This window comes from Pongo pygmaeus, chromosome 9 (genome assembly GCF_028885625.2).
Source record: "Pongo pygmaeus isolate AG05252 chromosome 9, NHGRI_mPonPyg2-v2.0_pri, whole genome shotgun sequence".
In the NCBI taxonomy this organism is placed as follows: Eukaryota; Metazoa; Chordata; class Mammalia; order Primates; family Hominidae; genus Pongo; species Pongo pygmaeus.
In genome coordinates this window covers 66,143,853-66,164,456 of record NC_072382.2, presented here as the reverse complement: position 1 = coordinate 66,164,456, position 20,604 = coordinate 66,143,853, and the positions used below count along the sequence as shown (strand labels likewise).

General features: G+C 34.9%; 1 protein-coding gene across 9 annotated transcripts in view; it reads right to left on the bottom strand.

Moving 5' to 3' along the window:
* SBF2 (SET binding factor 2) overlaps positions 1–20,604 on the bottom strand; it is a 544,916-nt gene that overhangs the window by 270,849 nt on the left and 253,463 nt on the right. For 8 of the 9 annotated variants that reach the window (XM_063671925.1, XM_063671922.1, XM_054439274.2 and 5 more), the window contains 4 exons: positions 19,135–19,272; positions 7,327–7,449; positions 6,046–6,156; positions 4,734–4,839 (listed from right to left, as the gene is read on the bottom strand). In XM_063671925.1, the coding sequence (XP_063527995.1) occupies positions 4,734–4,839; positions 6,046–6,156; positions 7,327–7,449; positions 19,135–19,272 (478 nt within the window). The remainder of the gene's footprint in view (positions 1–4,733; positions 4,840–6,045; positions 6,157–7,326; positions 7,450–19,134; positions 19,273–20,604) is intronic. The other variant, XM_063671923.1, reaches the window with a different exon arrangement.

Genomic DNA, 20,604 nt, shown 5'->3' with positions numbered 1-20,604 from the left:
GCAGATATATCACAATTTGTTTATCCATTCATCAGCTGAATGACATTTGGATTGCTTCCACTTTCTGACTCTTATAAATAATGCTGCTATGAACATTCATGTACAAGTTTTGGTGTGACTATATGTTTTTCATTTTTTTAAAGAATCTGATACATTTTGACTTATGTACATACTTATAAAACCATCACCACAATCAAGAGTGTATACACAAATATCATCCAGAAAGTTTCCTCGTGTCCCTTTGTAATCTCGCTCTTCCTGTCCATGAAACAACCAGTGACCTGTTTCCATCACCATAGATTAGACTACATTTTTTAGAACTTTAGAGAAACCGAATCATGCCGTATATAATTTTTCTGACATTTTTCATTCAAAATAATTATTTTCAGGTTAATCTAGGTTGCGTGTATCAGCCATTCATTTTTCATTTAGCTTAGTAGTATTACGTTGTATGAACATACCACAGATGCTTTATCCACTTCCATAATCAATTATCCTTTACCACTGGTGGACACTGAGTTTGTCTCCAGTTTTTCACTACCATAATTAAAATAGCTATGAACATTCACATACAAATATTTTTATGAACATTTTTAAACTTTAAAAAAAATAGTCAAACTGTGTTCCAAGATAGTGGTACCATTTCATATTCCTATTAGCCATGAATAAGAGGTCTAATTCATTCACATTTTTACCAGTACTCAGGGAAGCACTCTGAAGTCTCAACACAAAATGCTCCTCCCGCTTCTCGCCAAGGTTGATAAGCCTCAAGTTGTGTGCCTTCTTCCAATCACACCAAGCTGTGCAGGTCACAGCAAGCATCCCCCCAAACCCCTTCTTTGTTCTCAGCCACCCCAGACATCCAAACTATGTCAGCTCCTGCTTGTGCTTCCAACGAGGCAACACAGAAACAAGTCCCTTAGGCAGCTTGCTCAACAGCCAGAATTTGGGATGCAAGCTCCACTCTTCCCTCCTCCCCGTACCCACAAGCCTGAGAGAGTTGAGGAAGGGGCTGATACAGGTAACATAAAATTGCTCTATTTACACATTTCAATGCTGCTATTCTCTGCTTTGTGCAAGTCTGAAGTACTGTAATTTCTTAACTAGAATCTGGAATTGTCATGTAGGGATTTTTGTCAGTAAATCTTTGTTAAATCAGTGTTTCTGTCAGGGAGGGAGGGAGGGAGGGCTGGAATTTCCTATTCCTCTATCTGATTAATGTCACTCCCAAATTCTCAGTCTTGACTATTTATTTCCTTCACTATTTCAAATATAGTTATTTTAATAACTGCATCTGATAACTCTATTTGCTAGAGCCCCTGTGGTTCTTTCATATTGTCTATGGTTTCTTTCGCATTTCTTTCATATAGTTTTGGTCCTCACGTTTCTGGTTATTTTTGATTGAGTACAGGGCAGGTATATAAAAATTCACAGACAAATTGGAGGTCTAGAATGTAGTTATCTTGTTTCAGAGAGAATATACTTTTACTTCTATGAGATGGATAGACAGTAGCATCAAAGATTACCTTAATCCAACTCAAGAAACTGAAATGATTTCAAGCTGTATTGTAGTTCCCGAGGGAGCCAATACTTCTGATTTACCTACTCCCAGGCTGTGGCCTTTTATGGTCTCAACTCAAATTATGAGAGCTTCATAAAAAAAAAATCCACCTTGGTAAAATTTAAATTCCAATTTTCCCTCTTCCCCATAAGATATCAATAGTACTGATCAGCTTCTCAGCCATTTCTTCCAAAATCAACAAGTGTCCTTAGGAAAAAATGGTCCCAAATGTCTGGCTCACTTCATTTTCTCCTGGATCATGGCTTGGCAATTATTTACTGGCTCTGAGGCCTTCAAGCAGATGTTATTTTTATTTTATTTTATTTGTTTATTTTGGGACAGCGTTTCACTCTGTCGCCCAGGCTGGAGTGAAGTGGCATGATCTTGGCTCACTGCAACCTCCTCCTCCCGGGTTCAAGCGATTCTCATGCCTCAGCCTCCTGAGTAGCTGGCACTACAGGCGCCCACCACCATGCTCTGCTAATGTTTTCTATTTTTAGTAGAGACAGGGTGTCAGTGCGTTGGCCAGGCTGGTCTCGAACACCTGCCCTAAAGTGATCCACCTGCCTTGGCCTCCCAAAGTGCTGGGATTACAGGCATGAGCCACTGTGCCTGGTCTAGCGGATGTTCTTTATATTTGTGTATCTTTTCAAGTTGTCATTGTTAAGATTTTCTGAATTACAGAGGCCACCATTACTGGAAGAGAGCTCCGGGTTTTAGAAATTTATACTTTATCTACAGTAGTTGTTTTGTTTTTTTTTCCAGTGGGAATGCTAATGGTATTGGGGGTAAAAATGCTTCTGGTACCTAAACATCGCACAAACTGCAGGATGTTTAATATCCCTGGTCCTCGACGCTAAATGCTGGTTACAACCCCTCCTCTCCTCCCCCCTCATAACTCATTGTAAAACTAAGACCATAGAGGTTTATAAGGTACTCATTAAGTTCACATTTGGAAATGTGAAATAATTTCATTTGTGTCATATCCTTCTATACCTTTTCATAGTAAACCTCTGCTTTGATTGACCCTTTAGAGGTATACAACCTTTTTTAAAGTAAAAAAGATCAGGTGAATGGTTCTTGGCTAAAATCAATTAAGTCAATGGTTAGTAGGGACCACAGACAAGGTGCAGGTAGTCCATGAAACTACTAAATTTACTTCCAGGCTGTGTGCAGTGGCTCATGCCTATAATCCCAGCACTTTGGGAGGCCAAAGCGGGAGGACTGCTTGAGCCCAGGAGTCTGAGAACAGCCTGGGCAACGTGGCAAGACCCTGTCTCTATAAAACAAAAAAAATTAAAAAAATTAACTGGGTATGATTGCATGTGCCTATCATCCCAGCTACCCAAGAGGCTAAGGAGGGAAGACTGCTTGAGCCCAGGGTGCTGGGGGCTGTAGTGAGCTGTGTTCATGCCACTGCATTCCAGCCTTGGTGACAACTAAGAGCCTGTTTCCAAAAAAAAATTTTTTGTTAATTTCCAAAAGTTTGTGGAGGGAGAATGTAATCAACAAGATGTTCTTTGGAGACATGCCAGCAGGAAGGGATTATGTACATCATATTAGATAGATATGCATTAAATATCTATTTAATATGACATTAAAGAAAATAGCTTTAAATATGTTAAGGCTTAACTATGCTCAATGAGTAAAAACTTGCACTAGAAGAGAAGGGAGACGTAATTTTTTTAATTGACAAAAACTATATATTTACAGTGTACAACATGATGTTTTGAAATATGTACACATTGCAGATAGGCTAAATTGAGCTAATTAATATATGCATTGCTTCACATACTTTTTTTTTTGTGGTAAGAACACTTAAAATCCATTCTCTTAATGATGTTCAAGTATACAATACATTGTTATTAACTGTAGTCACCATGTTGCATAGTAGATATGTTGAACTTATTCCTCCTAATTGAAATTTTGTATCTTTTGACCAAAGGGAGATATTATTTTAGAGTTGGTGTGAGAAGAGGCAAATGTAGCTGGAAAGAATTACTTTGAAATTGATATCACCACTCATTTTAATTCAGATATCAGAAGACTATTTATATTTATACTAATCTCCTCTAAGGCTTTCTAACTTTCACTGATTGAAGTTAAAGCAGAAGAATATGGATAGGGACACTGATGAAAAGGGTGGTAAGATACAGAGCAAAACTACAAGCAAAATTCAACAAGAGACAGGAGGGAAGCAAGAGGGTAGAATTTCTGTGAAGGAAATTAAGAATTCCATTAAGAGGCAGGGTATGGACCTTAGGGAAGGGAAGATTTCAGCATAACTAGGAAAAGACAAACACAGATGGAGAACAATGAGAGTGGGACACTCATAGGCAGGATATATAAAAGACAAGTCAGAGGTAATGTAAATGGGAATCTTTGGGCAGCCCTGGTTTGAAATATCCTCATTTTTAAGTTATATTTTTCTTAAATAATGTAAAAGCTATCCAATGTACAGTGGACACTTTCTAGAATCCTCCCAATCTTTCATCCTAGCCACTGCTGAAAAATTGGAGATAAAGTCCTCATATAGATGGTGGGATGAGAAGAATGAGACTCATAGTCCCATCTGACAAGGTTTCTACAAAAGTAGTTCATTTATGGAAACGCAAAATATATCATCTATTCATCTTTTAGCATAAAGAAAATATGTCCACTTTCCTTCTTTCTATGTTAGAGTACAGTGGCACCATCATAGCTCAATGAAGTCTTGAATTCTTGGGCTCAAGTGATACACCTACCTCAGCCTCCCTAGTAGCTGATATTTCAGGTGTGCACCAACATGCCCAGCTAATGTTTTAAAATTTTTTTCTGTAGATATGGGGTCTCACTATGTTGTCCAGGTTGGTCTCAAATTCCTGGGCTCAAACAATCCTCCTGCCTCGGCCTCCCAAATTACCGTGATTACAGGCATGAGCTACCACACCCGTCCCATCCACTTTCTAAAAGTCTAACTGACCTAAGGAAAAAAGGGGCCTGGGTTAAAATTTTTAAAAAGAATGAACACTAGGTAAGATCAGGATCCACAAATTATATATATCCTATATATAAAATATTTAATGGTTTAAAAAATATTTTCTTGATTCATGTGAGGTGATGTCGACTTAAAATAAATCCTTTAATCATAGGCTTCTACAAGATGACATTGAAAATGGGAGAAAAGACATACCCAATTGCTGGAACAGGAGAGCCACGCTAGTGCCCGTGACAGGAAGACTATCATGTAAAGGAGTCTGGATCAGCTGTCTATCTCCTGCACCCAAAGAAAACAGCTTCTGCAGAATGGGAGAAACACAAACACACACACACACACGATTTCAGACATTTTTAAAAAACTAAAAATACCTTCGATGTTCATTTTTAGAGCAAACGACCATATAAGATCCAATTAACAGATACAAAGGGCAACAACGTATACCCCAAAACATTTAAGTTCTTTGTATACTTAAGTGGCATAAGAAAATTCAGTGGTTGAAAGTTGAAAATCTAGTAGAGATAAGACACAAAAATCATTGATAATCATAACTGGCTAAAAAATAATGAAATGTTAAAGTCAACAACTTCAATAAAGGCTCACAAAGCAATTCAAGTTTAGACCCATCTGTGACCAAACTCACATTTAATATTCTGCCCTTTGAGCAGAGGTAGAAGAATGAAGGAGGAGAGAGCAAGAGAGACAGAGAAAAAACGAGGATAAAAATTTAAGACAAAAGACAATGAGAAAGATGGAAGTAAAAAGGCGAAGGGCAAGAAAAAGAAATGCCAGTCCCACTATAAGCAGGATCTTTGTCAGACTGAAGACAATGTGATTTTTAGAAGGCTGTCCTCTTCCCCAATATTATATAAGAATAAGCAAAATAAATTATCAACTATTCATTTTTTTAGGGTTTAAGGAAAAAATCTATTCTTTTAAAAGTATGTTTGACCAAGAAACAATAAATAAATCATAGCAGCAGAGATTCTTATTTTTCTACTTTAGAGACAAATATGAAAATCTCAAGACATACAGAATAAATGAATCTATTAATAAGTAGTTACAATGTAACAAAGAACTGTGTTGAGAGTTTTCTTAATGTCATCTTCTAATTTTTATCACTCCAACATTTTTCAATTTAGGTTAATAAAAATGAGGTGTAACTACATACGGGAGTAAGAAAGGTAAAAGAGCACATTTAAAAGTTCAACTTAATATATTTCCAAGAAAATACAAACTGCAGTTCAAGTTACACAAAATATGACTTCTAATTATGCTATGTGAAAGATGAACCCTGTGTTAAAATTAACCTCATGACCTAAGAGAAGAATGGAATCTTGAGTGTCTAGAAAGCAGACCATGGGGACAACGCTTAACTAAAGTAGGATCTTCCTTAAAACAAAAATATTTAAAGAATTATTTCTTTCCCTTTCTCCATAAATTAAATTAACTGGAGGAGAGGGGAAGAGGAACAATCCTCCTCCACCTCTCTTTCTATTCTATTTACCTGAGACCCTCCAGCCGCTGGGACAAGGCAGGCACAAAGGTTTGCAATTAGACTTTCCAAGGAGACGTTCAGGCTGTCCACATACACGGTATAGATCAAACCCAGGCAAGCCTGCAAAAAGATAAATACATGTAATTATTTCATGGAAAAAGCATTAAAAATAAATTGTTATGACATCTGCTCTAGGACAATTTCTCTTTGAACCTAGTAAAGTATATTATGCAGTGAACATGGAATACATTTTAAACAGCAAAAATTAAGTTTATTAAATTTTCCTTAGAACCAGAACCTCCAAATGAGCTTCTGAGATGAGTTTATAGAAAGCAGAAATCCACAATTTGTAAAACAGATGTTTGTGCTCTGATAACTACTCTAGCAAATCTGTAGGGCTAATACTGTTTTTGTCTCAACTTAGTTTGTTGAACTCTAAATCTCAAGATAAAAACTAAGAAATTTTATCTTGTTTGGTGGTTCTTATAAATCCAGAATGCTTATTCTACAGAAAAATTTAACATGTGAATTGTAAGAAAGGATTGCAAAACAGAGACAAGATTGTAAGATTAACACTGAGTTGAGAAGGAGGTAAGTGGTAAAATAGACATAATGCAATCTTTATGAATCTTTCAGTATAGCAAAATTTGTGACTCTGAAAACTTAGTATTTGCTTGGAGTTAACCATTGTCATTGAAATCTTGACACTAATTCATTTCTTTTATAACACAAATAATCTCAATTTCTAGAAAAGTTTTACTGAAATTGTATCTTGGCACAAATATTTACAAATGAATAAAAATTTCCTCTTACATTTGAAAATTCTGTGTTTCTAAAACAAGAAAATACCTGGAAGCAATATTTTAAGACTATTTTGACAGAAGTATATCAGAATTATTTGAAATCTCAAACACCCACCCTATTTACTTGAACTTGATTCCTCATAAGGTGAATATACATACACGAATTTGTTAAATCACTTATGCATTTACATTTACTACAGGTAGTCAAATTATTTCTTTAGGATGTATACATTCTGGATTCAATAAATGTGGGACCTATTTTAAAACAAACACTGTATCCTTAGAAGTTTTAGTAGTCCCATTAACTTATTCAGGTATTTATTTCATCCAACATGAAAATATTTCTTCTGTTCATGCTAACTGTATTTCATAGATGAATTCCTAAATCAATCTAACAATATTTTCAATCCAAAGAACTTGTACCATGGTTCACTCAAGAGACTCACACAATAATACAAAGTAATAATGATAACTATGTGTTCTTTACCCTAAAAATTTCTGGATAATATAATCTGGATACCAACACCAGGCTTTTGGGAGCAAACACTTCTGCAGGCTGAATTAAACCAGACACTTCTGCTTCACCTTCAATCTCTTCCTTCTTTGTTCCCTAGAAAAAGAGACACTGAAATCAACAAACAGAAGGGATTTCCTAGGTTCATAATTCACAAAAGATGAACATCACCTTAAATATAACTTATGTAAATTCAAAATTAATTATAAAATATAATTTAAAAAATCAAACTACAAATAAAGAATAGACTTTAAGAGCATTCTAAAAGTAAAGTAGACAAATTATGAAGCAGGGAATACTTATTTCATTTCTGAAAAGCTCCTTAAGCTCCAGATATATAACACAACTTTATTTGAGCATTTCCTTTCTGAGTGAATCAAAGGCAAATAACACATGCTCGAATTATTTTAAACAGTGACCCAATTAAAAATCATACTCACTTAGATGAAAAGTTAAAAAATGATATTTAAATGAAAAGTTAGTTTTCAAAAGAAGATCTGTTTTGGAAATATGACACTAATTTTCATGTTGGTTTTTCTATTTGTCTCAATCTCTCAAACAAGGATTCTAAGGCTTGCAGAATGCTTGGTGCTCAATGCTCTTGGCAGTAAAGCACAATCGGCTCTAAATTGCTTTTGTTCATAAGCAACAATGCTGATATTTTAAGAACAGAGAATTCCGTTTCCGTTTTTGAAACAAGGTCTTGCTCTGTCGCCCAGGCTGGAGGGCAGTGGCACAATCACAGTGCACTGCAGCCTCAACTTTCTGGGCGTAAGGGATCCTCCCACCTCAGCCTCCCAAGTGGCTGGAATCACAGGCACATGCCACCATGCCAGGTTAATTTTTTATTTTTTGTAGAGACAGGGTCTCCCTATGTTGCCCAGCTGGTTTCAAACTCCTGAACTCAAGTCATGCTCCTGCCTTATGCTTCCAAAGTGCTGGATTATAGGTATGAGCCATCACGCTTGGCTGAGAGAACATTTTTACATACAAAACTGAATTTCAGAATGTACTTAATGCCACTGAACTGAATACTTAAAAATGGCTAAATGGCAAATCTTATATATTTTACCACAATAAAAAAGGCTTAAAACAATACATTAGTTTCAATAACTAAACACTGGTTAATAAACTTCAAAAAATATGATTCTCCCGCTTAACAAACCCAAAATTGTGATTCCCCTCTTTTTAATAACCTATATCCTACTGTCAACAAATCCTGATTTCTTACCTCCTCTATTGCTACCATAATGCTGTGACCTACTATAATCTCTTGTGTGGATTACTCTAACAGCCTCCCTTCATCTCCTTTATTCTTCTTTAGCCCCACTTTGCTTCCTTGCTGCTCTTTAAACACACTGGGTATGCTCCCATCCACTGCTCTATGCACTTCTGTGTTATTCCTTTGCCTAAATACTCTTTCCACAGATACTCTAATGACTCAGTTCCTCATCACTTTTAAGTTTTCATTCAAGCATCTTCTGCTCTAATAAGCTTTTGCTCACAACGTTATTTAAAACTGCAATGACCTAACACTCTCTACCCACTTTCTCGGCTTTATTTTTCTCCATGGCACTTGTTACTATCCAACATATTTATCTATTTCACTTATCTTGTTTTTTAGTTTGTCTGTCAACTGCACTAGCACATGCTCCCATAAAGGCCAGGATTTCTGTTTTGTTCAACGGTGATTTCCCAGTTCCTAAAATAAGGGCTAGGCCCATAGCTGATACTTAATATTTATTCATTGCATACATGCATGAATACATTTTCTTGGCATAGTTTTTTGAGCGTTTTATCAAGGGAAGTCTTTTCCCCCCTATTCATAAAGGCCAAGAATTATATTTTCTACTTCCTTTAGAGCTCATTTAGTTTCTAGTACAATGCAATATAACCAAGTATTAGATGTCTGTGGAATGTGCACATCCAAAGGGAACTATCTGTTTAGTTTTTGTACGTATGATAAAGTCCATATGCTCTTGAAAGATTTTCATTTATTACAAAGCAAAAACAAAAATTAGGTTGGTTGGTTCCTGGAATAATAAAAATGTGATGAATATGAATTTACCAAAGATTTCCACACTTAATGAATCATATTCTTTATGGATTACTAACAAATTCAAAATGACAAAAGAATGACTAAAATTCTTGGACGAGATAAAGCTATCCACATTTTATGAGACTGTGATAAATGCCCTATAGTACCATTAGAAGCCAGCTAGAGTAAGTAGATAACCATTTCAAATATATGACCACTAACTAACTTTGGCCAAAACACAAAATAGAATGCATTGGTCATTTCTTAAAGCTGCTCTTCAATTAAACACTCACCAAAAGGAATAGTTATTAACGAGAAAGAAAAAGGTCCAATAGAGTGAAAATCAGTATTAAGTAAAAAATAATTTTAATTTATATCACTTTTTATTACGATGTTGACTTTTCCTTTGTAAACGTGCTACAAATCCTAAAATATTCTTAGTTCTTAATTTCAGTAACTCTCCTATAAGAATGCAATGTCCCAAGTTTAGAGAAAAATTATTTCTGCTTTTAAAGCAAAATGTAACTGCTGTGATTAAACACACACACACACACACACACACACACACACACACACACACACACAAATAAGCCCCAAATTTGTTAGGTAAAATAAAGTTTGTTACAGAATGGTAATGTGATATTTTGGTAAAATTTTTCTAGAAATAATTTATCATGTCAGAGGAATACTCCCTCTTCTATATAGCTGCTAGATGTATTCTACGTAATAATTATATAATGACACTAGTTTTATTTGGTGTGTGTTTTACAATGACAGATTTTCACCCATTGGAAAGATGCGAAAAACTTAAAAATAAGCAGGAAATTCAAAACATAGTCTATGAATATGAGATATTCTAATAATGCTAAATTTAATATTTTATACTACAAAACAGTTTCACATATTTTATCCAGCTGAACAATATTTTAAAGGCTTTGCCAACTTAAGATTATTTCTTCTCATTAAATTGGCCACTTAAAGATTATTCCTTGCTTTTAGTAGGTCTCATTAAAGATATAAATTTATCTTAAACACTGTTACTAAATATCTCACATTGACTTACAAGGTCAATACATATCATAATCACATGCCACAACTTGCCCATTTGTAGATATCTTTGCCTACCAATTACTACTATGGATTACATCTGCTAGTGATTCCCAGCTTCTGTGTAACTTATGTGTAGTTCATCGTCTCTGTGCTTCAATAATATGGGATAAATTAGTACTCACCATATCAATCTGGCCTAAAAGTGCTACTGTTCTTAAAACATATCCTGAGACAAAAAATACTAACTAGATTGCTGATTGCTTGCAATAACTTGATGTAGCAGATCAGCACAAGCTTTAAGGAAGCTTATCCTACCATTCAGGTTGAACACTTCAGCCTTATCTTTGTTGTATCTTGATGCTTAATTTTAATATCAAAATAACTGTCAAGTCCTGACCCTTTTATCCTTAAAGAACTGTTGCATCCAACATCTTCTCTGTGCTATGTTCATTTTTAACAATACTGTATCACACTAAAAATCTTCCCGTAGCATTTCTTAAATAATCAGTTATAAAGGGAGGATAAAATTAATTCCACAAGTAAAAAATTTTCAGTCCTAAATTTCCTTTCTGAAACGTAATATATAGCAAGTGTACCATTATATAGAATTGTCTCAGTAAAGCAATTTAAGAATTTAAAAATTTTCCAGAATTGGAAATAATGGAGCCTAAGTAGTTGCAAAATTCTGTAAGTTCTAAAATTCCCCCTGAACCCTTCATTTCTTGCCAACTAATCTTTTAATCAAGTTGACATGTCTACATGATCAAACCAGGTTTGCCCTTTCATTGGTCTGGAAAATAATGAATGCATAAGAAATACACATTTTAGGATAACAAGCCTTCAAACAAACTAGGCCACCAGTCTTCAGTTCAGAATCTCCGCTCGCTGCAAGCTCCGCCTCCCAGGTTCACGCCATTCTCCTGCCTCAGCCTCCTGAGAAGCTGGGACTAGAGGCACCTGCCACCACGCCTGGCTAATTTTTTTTTTTTTTTTTTTGTATTTTTAGTAGAGACGGGGGTTTCACCGTGTTAGCCAGAATGGTCTTGATCTCCTGACCTCATGATCCGCCCACCTCAGCCTCCCAAAGTGCTGGGATTACAGGCGTGAGCCACCATGCCCAGCCTAAAGTCTTAAACATAAGACCTAAAACCATAAAAACCCTAGAAGAAAATCTAGGCAGTACCATTCAGGACATAAGCATGGGCAAAGACTTCATGTCTAAAACACCAAAAGCAATGGCAACAAAAGCCAAAATTGACAAATGGGATCTAATTAAACTAAAGAGCTTCTGCACAGCAAAAAAAACTATCAGCAGAGTGAACAGACAACCTACAGAATGGGAGAAAAATTTTGCAATTTACCCATCTGACAAAGGGCTAATATCCACAATCTACGAAGAACTTAAACAAATTTACAAGAAAAAACCAACCCCATCAAAAAGTGGGCAAAGGATATGAACAGACACTTCTCAAAAGAAGACATTTATGCAGCCAAGAGACATGTGAAAAAATGCTCATCATCACTGGTCATCAGAGAAATGCAAATCAAAACCACAATGAGATACCATCTCACACCAGTTAGAATGGTGATCATTAAAAAGTCAGGAAACAACAGATGCTGGAGAGGATGTGGAGAAACAGGAACGATTTTACACTGTTGGTGGGAGTGAAAACTAGTTCAACCATTGTGGAAGACAGTGTGGCGATTCCTTGAGGATCTAGAACTAGAAACACCATTTCACCCAGCCACCACATTACTGGGTATACACCCAAAGGATTATAAATCATTCTACTATAAAGACACACACACGTATGCTTATTGTGACACTATTCACAATAGGAAAGACTTGGAAGCAACCCATATGTCCATCAATAATAGATCAGATTAAGAAAATGTGGCACATATACACCATGGAATACTATGCAGCCATAAGAAAGGATGAGTTCATGTCCTTTGCAGGGACATGGATGAAGCTGGAAACCATCATTCTCGGCAAACTAACACAAGAACAGAAAACCAAACACCGCATGTTCTCACTCATAAATGGGAGTTGAACAATGAGAACACATGGACACAGGGCGGGGGACATCACACAATGGGGCCTGTTAGTGGGTAGTGGGGTTAGGGGAGGGATAGCATTAGGAGAAATATTTAATGTAGATGACAGGTTGATGGGTGCAGCAAACCACCATGGCACATGTATACCTATGTAACAAAACTGCATGTTCTGCACATGTACCCCAGAACTTAAAGTATAATAAAAAAAAAATAAAAGTACACTTTAGTCAGAAGATGACTTGCAATAGTATTCTGCGGGACATAATTTAAAGTATATCTGCTATGAACAATATTAAAATATGCTTTAAAATCAGATATAGTTAACATGACAGAATAAGAAAAATAATACAGTAGTGGAAGATATTTAAAATCTATGCTACCTACTTCATTTTATAAATCAGTAATCACATGCCCAGAGAGATGAAATGACTTGCCAAGGTCATACAGATCATTAAAGGCATAACTGGGATTAACAAGCCAAGTCTTCTCTTAAGCTACTTCTCTTTCCAGTATCCTATACTCTTATATGTAACCTTTATAAGAAATAACATATTAGTTAAAATAAGCTGTTTAGGAAAGATAACATCTGAGATGCCAAACTGTCAATTTGAAAAGATGTTCAGATTTGTTTTCCTTTAATTATATTTGAATGTAGTAACCTTTGTTTTAAAATGAAATAGTAACAATACACAGTTCTCACTGCAGCCCTTCCTAGACTGAAATAGTTGTCAAAATGTAAGAAAAGGTATTTGATGTTGAAGGATTCTGGAAACTTATTCCCAAAAGTTTCTCCTGTTTTTTTAAAGTCTTATATCATTTTAAGCATGTAGCACCAATTAATCATAGTTAATTCAGTGATAGTTTTTCCCTACAAAATACATCTGTGAGGGACATCACGGGGACTGTTAAGATTCAGCATTCTGTCCATTTGCCAATTCTCATTTCAAAAAAGGGGAGGAGAAGACAGATTCTTCGGTAAAAAACATAATCTTCAGCATCCATACTCTAAGGAGAATCCCATGTGGATACTTGCAAAGTTGTAAATTATCAAACTATAGAATAAACTCAGAATATACAAGTCTCCCAATTTTTTCTCTGTGTAAATTATGTTACGCATGCTAGTTTTCACTAGACTCTAACAAAGTCTAGTCTTGTTGAATAAGACCTAAGAATTAGTCTCTAGAATGCTACCAAGTGTAAAGTTGATTACAATATGAGCAAGCCCAACTCCCAAACACCGCTATTTCTAATTTTTAGTTCAAAGAGTTGGATTACCTGGGACTAAACCCTTCTTGAAGGAACTAAGGTTTTTCCAAAGAGATATTCATCACAGTTATTCATAATATTGACAAAACAGGAAATACATGTCCATCAGGGGAGTAATTAAATCTACTCATATGGTCAACTAGTGTACAGCAATTTTTGTAAAAAAAAAAAAAAAATCCTTATTATTGGAAGAAAATATGTCAATTTTTTTCTGTTCTCTCAAATTTTTTCCTGTATGTTCTTTCTATGTTTTCTACAATGAGCATAGTTTACTATGATAAAGAGCGGGACGGTGGGGGTGGGGGAGTACCAAAAATGATTGGGTTGTAGTACTTCAGCTAAATCTACACAATGTTTTGTGTGTGGTTTTCTCCACTGTTTTATACCATCTAGAGATGAATTTATAAATTCCTTTCTATTACTCCATTTTCCAGCTAATTACTTAACTGCTTGGAATTAATTATATGATATTGTTTAAATTTCTTTTGTTTTCTCAAATAGCTCATCAACTGTTTAAATAATATTTGTTGAAATACACACATTCCATTGATTTATAAAGCTTCTATTGTTGGATACTGATCTCCTATACACAATAGGGTCTGCTTCTGGAGTATTGTTTTTGTTCCCATAGTTGTTTTTATCCTTGACACTTAATTCTTGAACCTATAGCACACTGATATAATTTTCACAGCTTTGTAGTATATGTGGTTATTATTTGGTCCTTGGAGACAGACTCAATCAAGCACTTCAACTTGGTACTGAATGTCCCTAAGTAAGCCTCATCTGTAAAATGGAAATGTTAAAACCTATCAAATGGTGTTTTGTGAGAATAAACTATATGTGAGTTAAATAAAACAGAATGAAATAAAGTGTTGTAAAACTTTTAGCACAGTACCCAGAACATAAGACTTTAATTTATCATAAGCACTACAATCTTTTTTCCTTTTCACAAGCTTTTTGTTTGAATTGTCCTTTTTCTTTCCCTTACTCTAGGTGTTAGCTCTTATTAAAATGTCCACTGAGTCTTTTAAACTCTGTATGATTTATTCCATTTGCCTAGTCTGCAATTATTATCTATTTCACTGAATAACACTTAGTATATGATACTTTGGAATGGTTTTGTACTTAAGTTTTGGTTCTGCTTCTGAAGCTAGATTTGAAGCCCACTGTGATGGAGAAACATATCTTATGCTTCTATGTCTCTCCCTCTTTTTTCCTCCTCTTATCTCTCGAAATTACAAAATTCATTCCCTCTTTCTTTGATGACAATTTGATGACATACCAAATGTTCTCACTGAGAACTGCATAATTATCACTGATTCAGGGACAAGTATATAAACATATGAAATAACTTTAAAAAGATATAGAACTAAATTTAAATTTTAGATATTTAAAATTTTATACTTTTAACATATTTAAAGATAATCAAATAATTACTTAGATAAGTAATAAAAGTCAATGTAAATCTATCATATTTTACTGATTACTTAAAAAAATTGAGGATCACATTACCTAGTTGAGTAATTTTGGGAACATATTATCAAAAGTTTAATGCCAAGTTTTGCTTATGATTACTGACAGTGTTACTGTATCTTGGAAAGATAACAGAGCTAACATTTTTAAAGTTGCACAATCACATTTTGGATGGTGTATGTCCCTAAGTTCCCCCTCTTTAGGCTTCCAAATAATGTGTCATAGTATACTTGGTATGAAGTAATTCACACCAAACAAGAATTAAAAGATCTATTTTGAACTGATGATATGATCCAAAAAGAAAAGAAAAACACATTTTTAAAGGGACGTCAACAGTTCATGCCAAAAATGAAAACAACTTTACTGATGACAAGAAAGAAACATCTTCTGGGTTCTATTTTTTTTTGAAATTCTGCTTCATTGTTTGTCCCTCTTTTCGACCAAGCCCAAAAGACATTAACTTATGTTTCCAGAAAAGTGGTGTTACAATTCTGGCTAGTATCTAAGTACAATTATATAGAATCCAGAATTCTCACAACCTATCCACATTTTCAGAATCTTGGAAAAAACTGATATGAAGCAGACTGTAACCTTTTGTAAGGTGATCGTAATAAATAAATTATGATTTCTGGGTCCACTTAAAATGGCAAGTAGGAAAATATCTAAGCTAAAAAGAGAAATAACTTCTTGACATATGGATTCAAACTATATGAGAACCCAGATCTTAGCTTCTAATATTATTCCCTATTCAAAGGAGTCAGACTACTTGAAGAAATGGCTGATTTCAAGGCAGAGGCAGGGAAGGAATAAAATGATTCTAGATCAACTTGTTATGATGAAAAGCTAAAAAGTACTTTTTCTAAAAGGAAATCTGTGAAAAGAACACAAGAATCTGTCTGAGTGGTGCACGCTGGTCAAATATGGGATAATTTGTGCATTAAAATAATAAAAACCATTAATGATTTATATATTATTGAAAAAAAAAACCTGAATCCATGAATCTGTAGCTCAAATAGACAGGAAGAGAGAGTTCTTGCTTATAGCAAAAGGTCGACTGCTGACTGCTAAAAATAGAGGGAGTATGGAGTTAGAAAATAATCATTTTTTGTTATCAGAATCAAAATTGCTATAGGCAAGAATCATTAGTAAATGCTGAATCTAGGGGAACATGATTGATGAATAGTAGGATATTTGCATAGTCTTAGAGTGTCTTCTAGTAGACTGATTATTAATTGCAAACATAAAAATAGCCACTATAAAGTGGAGAAATCTGACAATCATCTGACCAAGTTACCAAAATTAACATCATCAATGAGGGACAGACAGGCATTGTGGACTTCCGGATGTGTACTCTTAGAAGGATGCCCTTAGAAGGAACACAGGTAATATTCCAACTGTTGACACAGCCTGAAACTAACAATGAGAGACACTGGAAAACACAAAATAAGAAATATTGAATTAAAAATGGGGGTGAGAAGCTACATTATTTAAAAATGTCAACATTATAGACAAAGAAAGGCTGCACAACTATTACAGATGAAAAGAGACAAAAGAGAAATGAAAACTAAATGCAATATATGTAGTATGTACTAGATCCTGTACTGGAAGAAAAAAGGGATGGGGGGGGTGCTATAAAGGACACTATTAGGTCAAATGACAAAACTGGAATATGGATAGTAGGTTTTATTATATTGATGTTAAATTTCCTGAGGTTGATAACTGTACTGTTTACGTACTGTTCATGTACCTCTGAAGTGTATACTAAAGAATTTAGGTGTGTGTGTGTGTGTGTATGGGGGAGGGGGGAGAGAAGAGAGGGGAAGAGGGAAGAAGGGATAAAGAGAGGAAAGAAGGGTAGGAAAGAAAGACCTCAAATAAATCGATGGGGCAAAATATTAACAACAGGTGAATATGGGTAAAGGCTATATACATGTTTGCATTATTCTTGCAACTTTTCTGTAAGTTTAAAATTATTTCCAAATTAAAAGTTTGAAAAATACCCAAGAATTCCTAGAACCTATTTATAAACATCTGCTATTAATATGATGTCAATATATTGCCTTTCTGTCAGTTTGTCTAGAAGAAGACAGGTGAATAGTGAAGAGGGAGAATCTAAATAATTATAGTTAGTTTCATTAGATAATTCCAAGGAGTTGTGAAGTGATACCCTCAAGAATATGGAAATAACAGAATATACTGAATTCTCAGCATTAACTTAAATGCTAAAGATCAACAGAGAAACGAAAGGCCAATAAAAGAGACAGAGTGGTTCTTGGGCTAGAGAACACTCTCTAACTTATTCAGATTGAACTGATAAAAATGAGAATTTGATTAGCTATTTGTTGGCAACATACAACCAAACAGTATCCAGGGGAGAGGAGACTTTAAGTTACAAACTGAAAGTTTTCTGTCCCCATTGATAACATACAGTAATCTCTAATTTCAAATAGAAGCAACAGTCTATGTCAGTCTGATAGTCTTTAAGTATTTAACATCAAATATCCCTTAGTTTGATTCCATAATCAAAATTCTGGACTTTGATATGGCTTTCTACTAAGATCTGGTGACAGGAAGACAATGTGCTGATAATGCATATTTTGTTCTATATGCATTTTCAGCACTTTTCACATTTCCTGTAAATTAGTAATCTAGCATGTTCGTTTTAATACATCAGTCTAATGAACTTGAATAATGAGTCTGCATCATGAAAGGTAATTTGTCTCCTCTTGTACTCAAAAATCAGATTTCTACATCCAGAAAATTCAGATTTTAGAGTTTAATAAACATAATCAAAACTACCAAACACTCCTTTGTTAAGCCATTTCAGAAAGCAGGCCAATCTTTCCCCCCAGTGGTGATACTCTATACGTAGCAGAAACTACAGCAGATTATGCAAACTGGCTTACTCAATATCTTCCAAATCCGCTTTATGGTTTCCTTCTTGTATTATAGAGCCTGGAAAGAAAAACCACCACCACCAGCACCAACAAAAAAAACCCTACACTTTTTGGGGCAAAATGGGCTCTGTATACAATCTTACTTCCACCAAAGAAACAACTCATGTAAAACTTAAAAGCAGAAGTCAGCAGTGTGAGACTAAAGCAGAAGTCAGCAGTGTGAATATCTGCAGGAGAATGGATATTCTAGCACAACCATGGTGAAGGTTATAATGTCTGATATATACCCAGCATCATAAGTGCCAAGTAGTAAAAGGTGGAAGGAATATGGTTTCTATGAGAATAGCACCAAGCTGGGCTGTTCCTAGTACCCAGAATTGGTTCCCTGCTTGTCCCTCACCCCTAAAATTTCATAAGTTGCCAAATACTTCGTTATGACTCCTTTCTGCTTAGAGAAAGTAGAGCCAGTAGTGTGAAACTAAGAACCTCAACCAATAGTCTGAAACAGCAATTATTTTATATGTCTTCATAGTTCTAGCTTATGAATTTCTGCCTGATCATGTTGATAATACTACCCCTAAGAAGAATGCGTTAACATTTGGGTGCTTAAACAATAATGTCAAGCATTGTAATAACGATTTGCAAACATTGTGAGTAAATGTTCCACCTTATATGAAAGACCTCCCAGGAGAAGGGCTGGCAGGGAAAATCATAGGTTCACCAAGAGAAGAAATTAATATTCTTAATAAACCAATTCAAGGATGCACTATTTTTAGAAGTATTCAGATTATGATCATTGTTTTGAAAAAGGACAATTAAATCTGGAAAGTAATTTTAATATGTTGCTCTCCTCTCCAACCTTAAACATAAAAATTTCTTCATGCTTCTTAAGCTAGCCCATGAAACTCAAACTTGCAGTTTTAACAAAAAATGGCATATAAAAAACATTCCTAAATGTTGTACCTTGGACTGTACTTTAGCTAGTAAAGGTTTTTGTACCTGAAGATTGATCTCTGCCTCATAGAAGGTTAGGCATGAGCAGTAATGTCGATCTGAGTCAATATCTGTCAGGACAACCACAAAGAACGTTGGCTGCTTCCTCTCTCTGGACAGCTGCCACCCGCCAGGCTGACAAAACTAAATGAAATAGAAAAAAAAAAGTAACATTTACAAATAATAAAAGTTAATTATTAGTTAATCTCTGAGAAATTTTAAGTGTTTGCCCATTTTAACAAATTCCTACCTGATGTGGAATGACTCTAAAGCCAACATTTAAAAAAAAGTTCATGTACAGATTCATAATGTTGAAAACTTTCACCAATGTGCATATATATTTCATGAAGACAGCCTCGATTTCCCACAGATGCCACTCTGGGTGCTATTTCTGAGACCTAGGTTGGCATACATAGGAATACTGCATCAAAATGAAAGACATCCCCTTAACTATGAGAACAAATCATGGAATACATTAGAAATCAAGTGCAAAATATGTATCATTGAGGGAAAATAGAATTGAATTATTTTAAAATTTCCGTATGAATCTGAGAGTCTTCAATTCATTACAAAAAAAGAGATATCTTGTTCAGCAAGACAGACCACATTCTTGTCCATAAAACATACTTTAACAAATTTAAAGAAGAGGAATCATAGAATGTCTGCTGTTAGACCATGACAGAATTAAACTAGAAATCAATAACAGACAGATAGCTGGAAAATCCAGAAATACTTGGAGGTTAAATAACACTTTTTTTTTTTTTTTTTTTTTTTTTTTGAGATAGGGTCTTGTTCCATCACCCAGGCTGGAGTGCAGTGGCATGATCACAGCTCACTTTAACCTCAACCCCCTGAGCTCAAGCGATTCTCCCATCTCAGCCTCTTGAGTAGCTGGGACTACAGGCACCTACCAGTATATCTGGCTAATATTTTTTATTTTATAGAGAAAGGGTCTTTCCATGTTGTCCAGGCTGGTCTCGAACTCCTGGGCTCAAGTGATTCTCCTGTGTCAGTCTCCCAAAGTGCCAGGATTATGGGCATGAGCTACTGCACCCAGTCAAACAATACTTTTTAAATAACATGAGTCAAAGATGAAATCTCAAGAGAAATTTAAAAAATATTTTGAGCTAACTGAAAATGAAAATAAAACATCAAAATTTGTGGGATGTGGTGAAAGCAGTGCTTATAGAAAAATTTCTATCATTGAATGCACATATTAGAAAAGAAGAAAGATCTAAAGTCAGTAATCTAATCTTTGACCTTTGGAAACTAGAAAAGAAGAGTAAATTACATACAGAGTAAGCAAATAAAGAAAATAAAAGTTAGAATTGAAATCAATGATATTGAAAACAGAAAATCAATAGAGAAAAATCAGTAAAATAAAAGGCTGCTTCTTTGAAAAGCTCAATAAGCCTCTAGCCAGGCTAATTAAGAAAAAAAAAAAAGCACAAATTACTAACAAATGAAACGAAATAG